The 10,503-nt window shown below is 40.7% G+C and overlaps 1 protein-coding gene across 2 annotated transcripts in view; it reads right to left on the reverse strand.

Annotated features, from left to right (window-relative positions):
- Positions 1-6,999, reverse strand: part of rxraa (retinoid X receptor, alpha a) — an 84,960-nt gene extending 77,961 nt beyond the window's left edge. Inside the window, exon 1 of one of the 2 annotated variants that reach the window (XM_089020140.1) lies at positions 6,700-6,999. In XM_089020140.1, coding sequence (XP_088876266.1) covers positions 6,700-6,730 — 31 coding nt within the window. In that variant the 5' untranslated portion in view covers positions 6,731-6,999. The remainder of the gene's footprint in view (positions 1-6,699) is intronic. The other variant, XM_089020141.1, reaches the window with a different exon arrangement.
- Between the last annotated feature and the right edge of the window lie 3,504 nt (positions 7,000-10,503).

Genomic DNA, 10,503 nt, shown 5'->3' on the forward strand with positions numbered 1-10,503 from the left:
CAAAATGTGTCAAAGTGAAGTCACCCGACAGCTACTGAGATTATGGTTTCTTGGCAGGATTCGAATGTCACAACACAGCACTCCCATGGTGTGCATTTACACTTCTTTCTCACGTGTATTGTTTATGACTCGTGTCGGTTTTGTTCATCCTTTAGGGTCTCACTTCTGGTACAAGTGCAACAAGAGAGGAGAGCAGCGGCTCAAGAGGAGGGCAATACGACCTTCCCCTCAATACGAATTACTGGTGTGATGTGGTCAAATTCCCACAGAGACTATGCTCACACTTCAAAAGCGTGTCTGTACACTCCCTGAATATAATATAAAGAAGAGCCATTCAAACACTTAAGAGAACCGGAAATCAACCCTTTAAAGCTCAGTTGACTGATGAAAGTGAAACATCAACAGAAAATAATGCACACTTAGCCAGCTTTATTGGAATCCTTTCGTGAAACAAAGAAGATATATCACCACGGAAACTGAAATCAATTGAAAGTGATAAAAGTAGTAATGACTAAAACAATTCATGCGCGGCATTGCGTTTTAATTGTGATGTAACAGAATTATTTTTTTAAATCATGAAATTGATTTGGATGAAAAAGGTGGTCTTGCCACTCAATAGTCTGAATAAAACATCTTCACCTGTCGACGGATAATTTCTTGAGCAATCTACATGTTTTAGCTGCTTCAGCATTTTTTAATCAGAAAGGATAGAAGTCCACTGGAGAATAGACAGCTCCTCTGTTCATTTACATTATTGGTTGATTTTAGCTACTTCGTTTACTGTATCACGGTGCAGATGTAAATGATTCTGAGAACCTTACTTTGATTTTTGTTTACTCTGGCGGCTGTCGATGCTAGCACAGTGGTACTTACCCATTTATATTTTCTTTAATAGTGGTACAAATTGTCAATTACTGAAATGCAACAGCAGAGCAACATGATTAGGTAAGGCTGTCAACACATATTTGAGATTTTCAAATCTGGCCTTACACTATATTTACTGAGACACGTTTAAAAGCTAGCATGCTATTGTGTGCAAACATAGTTAGACCCCAGCCTGCTAAATGCGATATGAATGATATATATATATGATTTTTTTTCCTTCCATTTTTGCTTTTGTTTGACCAGCATTACTGGAAATGATTTAAGGCTCGCCAATAAAACTAAATACATATTCTCATTTTTTTCGCCGTTCATTTCCCGTTGGGCTGCAGTTGGCGGAAAGCGCGATTTTGATTGGATGACACTGACCTAAGTTGGCCGAAAGTGCCATTTTGATTGGATGATACCGGCCGTCATGTTGAAACAGGTAAATGCCCCTCTAAATGACCCCAACGAGTGCACTTCAGCTTGAATGCACCGGAGCATTAGCCTTTGAGGAGAGAAAATGTTCTGATTCTAATTTGCAATGAAACAATACCATCGATGAAACAGTCGAATGTCAGTGACATTTTAACCAGCCCCATGTAAACGTTAGAATCAACATACTTCTGCAAGAAGTATATTGCAGATAGCAAGTGTGGAAGCTTATGAGCCGTGTGCAGGCTAGGTAGCAGTAACTTCACCTCTGGACCGGCAAGTTGAATTTCCTTCCGATCGTTTGCCTGGATTTTTACCAATCACGAGGAAAGGAAAACAGTTCATGTTAACGGTGAGTACTATAACAAAGTTATTTGAAATAATACATTGTGATATTTTGTTGAAAAGTGGCCGCTGTTTGCGTGCATGTTTGCGTGTGTGCGCGTTTGCATGTGCGCGCACGCCCGTGTGTGTGTGCGCGCGTGCGTGTGGCTCTCACTGAAAAACATTTCTAAATATTTTACTTTTATGGCTCTCTTAGTCAAAAAGGTTCCCGACCCCTGCTATATACAGTATATGTGTTTGGGGGAATTCCAGTCTTGTCAGGCTCATGATATTGCAGAGACCGTTGTGGTTGTGTTGTTTTTTTTTTTCTTTCTTTCTTTCTTTCTTTCATGGAAAAGTATCAGCGATTTGTGAATTAACTCTGTGAACTCTCGTTAGATTAAAAAATACAAAACAGCAGAATTAATTCTGTTATCTTGTAGTGTATTTCCCAAATAGCAACAAATATAAAATTAAACACTGCAACACCCGAAACAGGTATGATGTGTTTATTTTGAAAAGGCAACACGTGCAATTCTGGCTGATGACAAATGAAAGCAAAGTGAGGCAAATATAAATAAAGAGAGAGACAACGCACAATTCTGGAAATGACTGTCTTTAAACACTTTAAACAACAGGTTGAACGCCAAAGGCAAATTCCTGGAATGATAGAACAGCTGGGGAACAAAGGTCAAGGTTTGAGGTGCAAATTTCACAAAAAGACCTCCTGTGAGCATCTCTCTTTTTGCACAAATAATGAATACGCCCTTGAGTCATCCTGTGATTTTCTATATCACTGGTGTGGACGGCGGTTTGTGAATGGTAGCTAAACACAATCAACAAAATAATAAATTATGCTTTGCCTTCAAGCTGAAGCATTATGACATTTAATTCTAACGAATGCTTATTTTAGGTCAACAATCTTAGCAATCACAAACAAAACATATTTACAAGTTTTTTTTCTCTGTAATTATGAAGCAACCATAGCTGTGATCGTAAATGACTCATTTTCTCAACAATTTATCTGCTATATTTCATTTGCATGTTGAGTGAAGTGAAGAACGGGCAATTGAAGTGTGCAAATTCTTTTTTTCAGGGAATTAAAGACCTCATGGGTGAAATTCTGAAGGAGGGGTTCAGGAGAGAGCTGTCACTTTAAGCCATTAAGTCTTGCCATAACCCCCCCTCCCCATAAAAATGACAGCTGCAGTCCTGTTCTCTCAAAAGGGGGTGGGACAGGGGGGGCAAAGGCATCACATCAGGAACACAAAACTGGATGGCAATAAAAGACAAACTTGGCCAAATGCTTTTGGCGCTGTGATTTCATGAGCCCTTTTCCAAAACCACACATGCGCACACACCCACATTGGCCTGCACACACACCCCTCGCGGAAGACAGACACCCTCTCTCAGTATTACCTTTGTTCCTGAGTTACAACCAGAAAAGGAATGTGGCTCTCTGTCTCGCACGCACACAAATCCCACTTTCTCATCAAAGACTATGAACTTCATTGGGCTAGGGGGAAGTGGGGAGGATGGGGATTGGGGGCATGCGTGTCTGAGTATGTGTTTGTGTATGCGGGTGAATATTCTTCCCTTCCTCATATCGCCACTAAATAAAGAAAAGTATCACATAGCTAATCCTATTGTAGGACATTTGATTAGAGATTAAAGTCCTCGTTAGCAGGTGATAAAAAGTAGTTTATGGGAAAGGCCAAAGCTACTGATTCACTGACATTTAGCAAGAAAGTGTTTTGTGTTGCACTCGCAGACGACAAGGCTGCTTGAAGCAGGTTTAGTGACAGTGGAGATGACCTTGAGCCTTTTAGAGTCATTTCAGTCTGTGTTTCAGATGCTCCGTCGGCAAGCAACTCAAAGGAACTCGCCAGGATGTTAGTTCAGTATCACAAACATAGAAGCAATATGAGAGAAAAACAGTTTTCGGCAGTTTCATTGTTTTTATGATAGCAGTTTTGAAGTGTCCTGACAAAATAAGCACTAAAACGTGAGCTCTAGTTCCTGTCTATTTTTAAATATCTTGCAAGAAAATCACAGGAACAATATCAGAAAAATAAATTAAATACGATGTCAATAATTTGATGACACCGCGGAATAACCAAGCAGCATTTCTTCCGATCTATTCAAAGTTTAATTGATGGTTATTAAACAGCCTTTCACAGGAACCTTGTAGCGCTCACATGAAAAGATTATTCAATCAGTCATTCATTACAACCTTATAGGTCAATGTCAAATTTGTAAAGCGCATGGACTTGTTGATAACAGGACTTCGCCGACATACGGCATACACATAAATCCATCATATCAATCGATCCATCCACCCATCTATCCACCCATACATTCATTTGTTATTTAGTTTTTTTTTCTTTTTTTTTTTTACTTCAAGATGACGCCGCGAGAGTGTCTGCCTTTACAACAGCTCCTGTGTTTGTTTTTCTACTTCTTCCTTTCCTTTCGTCTTCCTTTCACAACTTTGCTGCTGTGAAATGTAAATTTCTCCACTGCAAGACTAACAAAGGTTAATCCAATCCATTCTAATCCAACCATACATCCATTCGTCCATCCATGCATCAATCCATCCCTTCATCCACCCATCCATCTAGACATCCATCCATGCATCCATCCATCCATCCATCCATCCATCCATCCATCCATCCACCAATCCACCCATCCATCCAGACATCCATCAATCCAACTCATCCATCAATCCGTCCACTCGTTCTACCAGACATCCATCCAACCCATCCTTCCCCCCATTCATCCATTCACCAATCATCCAGACATCCATCCAACCCATCCATCCATCCATCCATCCACCCATCAATCCAACCCATCCATCCATCCATCCATTCATCCATCCATCCATCCACCCAGACATCCAACCCATCCATCCACCCTTTCATCCATCATCTGTCCATCCAACCCATCTTTCCATCCCTCCATTCATCCGTCCATCCATCATTCCAATGTCAACACTGCTTATCCTAAATAGCGTCACCTGGAGTAGCTGGAGCCTACCCCACCCTGAGTTAGGGCGGAAGGAAAACCACACCATGCATGAACTGGTCGCCACTTCACACCATCACTGTGTGGAAAAAGATCCCACACTGCCCACAAACGATTCAGGCAAGTGTACAACTGCACCATCGGCGATTCAATTTGGCATATGCACGCATAACACATAAATAGCTCCGTCTTGATGGTGCTATCGCACGAACAAATAATCTATATTTGTGAAGCTGCCATTTCCAACAGCTGAGTGTCAAAATCCCTAATGCTGTGCGACAGATAGTAACACTGAATGAATGGCTAATCAATACTCCCGAGGACTTAGAAGATAGCAGCGTCCTTGAAGTGGCCAATTAACAAATCAGACTCACCAAGTCCACTTTTGATGGATGGAGTTGCAATAGAAATAGTGATATTAGGACAGTCAGATTAGCACCGGGAAGCTGCTGATACAGCATGTGATGTATCTTGAGGGAAAATATGAGAACCATCACTTGAATAATTGCACTCTACGTTGAGCTTTACATCAACCACAGCTTGCATTCATGCCGTACTTATATAGGCTTACAGGCATACAGATGGACTACTTTGATAAATTGGAAGTCGTCTCCCGTTCAGTGTAGACACACAATACAGCACACTGACAATAAAGCACAAGAGAGGTGCATGCAGTTTAACGGCCGGGGGTTGGGGGCAGCAGTTTCAGCAAACTGTAACCGAAGAAGGCTGCCCCGAGTCCCACAAGTCCCGTGAATGTTCGCGATGCGTACAGGCGGCTGATGATACGTGTCGAGATGTAACATGATGCACTCATGAAAGAGCAGCAGAAAAAAATTACAGGGCTGGCCTGCTCCAGCATTATGCTGCATCATCTCTACAGGGGACAAGGGTCACTTTGACAAGCATACAGTAGCACACAGCTTTAATGATTTACAGTGCAATGTATGCAAGCAAGACAAGGGATCCTGAAAACACACCGAATCAATACTTTATGTAACCAAAAGTTCAGAAGTGGACTTTTTTTCTTTTCTCTGAAAGTTCAAACCTGCCCTTTGCAGCAAGCAGTCAGAGTAGAAATAATTAGAAAGGAAGCCTCTTCTGCAATTTTAAAAAGAACTATTTTATTCAGAATCTCGCCACTGGGATTTTATCAAATAAAAATGTGCATTATCAAAGCCACATTGTTTAAAATAGTTACATGAAAACAATCTGGTACTTTACAATATTTACTTTATTTTGCGGCTGTTTTTTTACAGTGACAATCTGGTCAAATAATTACATTATTAAAGTTTGTATAACTCATAGAGTTTATAGCGAGTGCTCATATCCCAGTCTAATGTGAAATGTTTAGTACACATCAATTGAAAATGCAACGAAAACACAATTCGATCATCAATAATAATCCATAAATCTCTGCCCCCAAGTGTGAAGCAACTTCGAGTCGCCCTAGAAATAAAGCTATAGTTGAGATCCGTATGTTGTTCTCACCTAACTAACGCGTAAATGATTTTGCATCAAAATGCACCCCATTATTGGATTATTATTTTTTTAATCACTCAAACGCCGCAACGAAGCTTCTACGTGTTACGTAACACATAACTCAAATTAAAAGTGTACTCCGCCTCCATTGACTTTAGTGTTCTAATAATAAGGAAACCCGAAGCTTTAATTTAAATCATAATGTATGTCGTACTCAATAACAGTTGAGGACATGAAGATGTTTTGGAAGGTAAACTTTAAGCAAGAAGCGCACGTATGGAGCGCGCACGTCTTAACCCGTGCGAGTCTGTCAACGCTGAATGTCATCAGCTGCGCGAGCGACTCCATGTGTCTTTTTAAACCCAACAGCAGCCCACATTTAACGATTCTAAACGGGAGAAAAAAAGACACCGGTCATGCTCTAGTTCAAGGCGTTTAGACATGATGGGAAACTCGCTGTCAAAAAAACTGATATGGAGGGAAAAAACGAGGTACATGCGGACCACATTGAAAGCTGACGTCGCGCGAATGGAGAATAAAAAAACTGCAACGTGCTATGAACAAACTCACCCAATGATAAGAACGGTTTGGTTTCCATCATTGACTGGTCGTGTTAGATTAGCTCATGCCAGCTGAGATGATCGCGTTCGAGAGTTTTTCACGGGCGGTTCGAACGACACCAGACCAGGTGTTGTCGCTGATCTCAGCGGTCCTCTTCGAGTAGCTTTTGGGACGGTTTTAAAAGTCACAAGTCGATGTCTAGCAGTCTCGTAAGATCGTGCGATTCGATCTCTAGTCCGCTCACTCAGCTGCTGTACTCCTCTCGTCGCGGCTCGCGTGCACTCGACACAAGTCCAACAACTGGATCTGCACTGCAAAGGGACCCACGCAGGGGGTACTCCAACACACCCGCATCACGCTGCAGCGACGCCATACATCCAAACCTTTGCATGAACCCTTGAACTAGTAACACGGGAAATACAGTGCACCGGGAAATACCGCGCGGAAAAATAGGTTTTTACTGTTAATATGAAGCCGAATCCAAGGCAGTTTACAATTTTGCAAACAATGCCAGAGCCCCTTCCAGACAGTTGCTACTTATTCTTCTCATCTCTCACTTATCTCTTCTCATCTGTTCAATTCAAGTTGTGGCAGCGGCGGGCCGTCAGGGCCTGCAAGGCCTTCTTTGCTGGCCTGAAAACATTTGAATCACAGACTGATTAATTATATTTTGTCCATAAATTCTTATTAAATGATCCAAAACAATAATATTCATAATAATAACATGTAATTTACAAGTGCCGTTCTGAACACTCAAAGGACACCTTACAATTGAAAGAACAATACACAGAACAATAAAACCATAAATAAAATGATAAATAATAAAATCACTGATTAAATTAGAATTTAGCCATTTTAAACAGATGACTTTTGAGATGGGATTTGAAAGTAGGAAGGGAGTCAATATTACGGATGTTGGGTCCAGAGTTTGGAAGCAGAGTGGCCGAAAGCTCTGCACCCCATCGTAGTGAGACGGGCAGAGGACACACAGAGGTGGAGGGAGGATGAGGATCTGAGGGACCGGGAAGGAAGAGAAATTTGAAATTGTCTCTCAGTTTCCTTTCATGGCTTTCACAATGTTGTGCTGCTTCCAGATGCGTGTTTTCGTATTTAAGCATTTAATCAATCACATTTCAGCCATCATTTGTTACCAGGGTCAGAAATCTACCTGGTCACCTTCACAGTCAGTTGTGCTGACCCTGGAGAATGAAATGGGTCTATCAAACAGTTGCTCTAACAAATCAGATTTAGAGTTGGCAACCCAAAAGGGGCACCAATGCCTTCTTGAAGGCGCTGGTCAATGTCAGAGTTTTTGCAAACTATGATTGGCGAGTCACTAGTCAATCATAGTATTACCAGCCACTAGTTACAACAGCATACTGGCCAGAGCGAGCTCACTGTATCTAGAGCCAGCGGCATAAGTAAATACAGTACATCAGTGGTGTCAAACATACGGCCTGCGGGCCGGAACCGGCCCCCAATGAGGTTTAATCAGGCCCTCGGGATTTTAAAAGTGGAAAAAAATGCACAAATGACATGGAATTCATATTTTTAATGGGGTGCAATTCAAGTATTGTCCACTAAGGGGCAGAGTGGTGCTGTTTCGATAAACGTAGAAGAAAACAGATTTTTTTTCCACCCGGTCATTTTTTTTCAACCGAGGTTTCAACACGCAGCTGGCAAGTGGCAACCCCGCAAATTTCCCCTTTCTGAGAGATGTGTGTGTGACCAGACCTGATGCAAACGTGAGGCGGTTCAATGACAAGATTGCAGGATTACTGTGGGAGTTTGAGAAACATTTTAAGGTATTTGGTGAACTTGAGACAGAATGTTCAGTTTTTCGCTCACCTTTGACAGTTAAAGCTTCTGATCTACTGGTCGAACCCTCGCTAGAAATAATTGATTTGCAATGTGAGGCCGACTTGAAGGGCAAATTTGCCTCCGTATAGGTCAGGACAAATTTTAACAGTATCTACTACCATGGTACCCCAAATTAACAGCCCTGGCTGCTAAAGTTTTGCGCATGTTTGGAACAACCTACCTTCATGAACGAACAAACAATGAAGCAATTTCTCATTGACAATGCATTTAAACACAACAGAAAATGAACACACTGTAGCATTGTTCAGTTTGTCGCAAAATCTAAATGAAAATATTAATTTGTTTTCAGTGTAATTTATTCATGTTCTTAATTCAGAGTGGATTCGTGCGACTAAACAGGACAATCACATGATTTGCTTTTTTGGGCATAAAACGGAAACAGGATTGTAAACAGTATTTATTTATGTATTTATGCATTCATTCATTCATGCATTAATGTATGTATTTATTTATTTAGTTATGTCTGTATGCATGTATGTATGTATGTATGTATGTATGTATGTATGTATGTATGTATGTATGTATGTATGTATGTATGTATGTATATATGTATGTATGTATGTATGTATGTATGTATGTATGTATGTATGTATGTGTGAGTGTGTGTGTGTGTGTGTGTGTGTGTGTGTGCGTGCGTGCGTGGGTGTGTGTGTGTGTGTGTGTGTGTGTGTGTTTGTGCGTGTGTGTGTGTGTGTGATGCGTGCGTACGTAGTTAGTTAGTTAGTTATTCATTGGATTGGATTAGCCTTTGTTAGTCTCACAGTGCAGAAATTTACAATTGTGTATTTATTTCTTTCTTTATTTCTTTATTTATTTATTTGTTTGTATTTGTTTGAGGTTCATGGCTGGTGAGGCACTGACGTCATCACAGTCAGATTTACAAACGTGAACTCCACAGAGTAGCTTATTCACCATTTGATTGGCAACAGTTAACGTGTTTTGTTTAAAATGTCATGTCAGCATTCTTTATATACTGTATACAAACTGTAGCATAGAAAAAAATATTTAAAAAACGTTATTATCGTGTTACCTTGACTTATAAATGAAGTCCAAGTCTCTGTCTCAATGGAGATCACTGCCAGTGAAGAAAGTCGTCCTTGATCAGTCCTATTCCGACTGTATGTTTTCAGTCTTTTGTGCTGAGAATGACCGATCCACTGATGCTGTAGGAGCTGGAACCGTGAGCACGAGCTGGAGCAACTTTGTCGCTTCAGGAATAGTTTTGATGAGATCCTTCTTGGCCAAAACGCTGATAAGCTGTCCAGGAGATTTACATTCATCCCTCACCGTTTGTGAGCTATACAGTCTGGTGTTGGTCTTCCTTTATTATCTCCTGCTTCGATTGAAAGTCCAGTTTAGAAAATTATTTCAATTTAGATATGTAATCCACCATTCACGAAAAAATGACTGGATGGTTGAACTTAACTTGCTAACTGTTTACTGTAGCTTGCTGTCCCTAATTCTATTATTCTGCAGCCGAGGAGTCGCAAGAAGAATCTCTAATCACCAGCGCCCCCTGTCATGAGGCAGGAGAACTGTGTGCCTCACCTATGCACATAGTTTTGATCAAAATAAAATAAAATAAAATAAAATAAACACTGTAGTACAGTGTTTATAATGTACAGTAACTGTACATTATATACACCAGCTAAACTGTAGACATTTAGTTCATATACGAAAAGCTTTTGTACACTTTAATAGCGATATGCAGAGGGACAGCAATGCGGTCTCACTGCAGAGCAAGCCAGCACAGTTAGCGTAGTGATTGCACAATCCATGGTGAGGCTCAGCCGGCTGGTGCCTCACCGCTCGTCTCTACTTAGTATTTGAACGGTAAATGTGAAAATTCAGCGATTTTGAAAAAAAAAATCAAAAAATTGCGAAGTTAAATGGAAAAGAACGTTAAAGTACAAATCCCGAAATAAATATAAC

The sequence above is a fragment of the Hippocampus bargibanti genome, linkage group LG18 (assembly GCF_051943395.1).
Source record: "Hippocampus bargibanti isolate YZ-2025 linkage group LG18, ASM5194339v1, whole genome shotgun sequence".
Taxonomy (NCBI): domain Eukaryota; kingdom Metazoa; phylum Chordata; class Actinopteri; order Syngnathiformes; family Syngnathidae; genus Hippocampus; species Hippocampus bargibanti.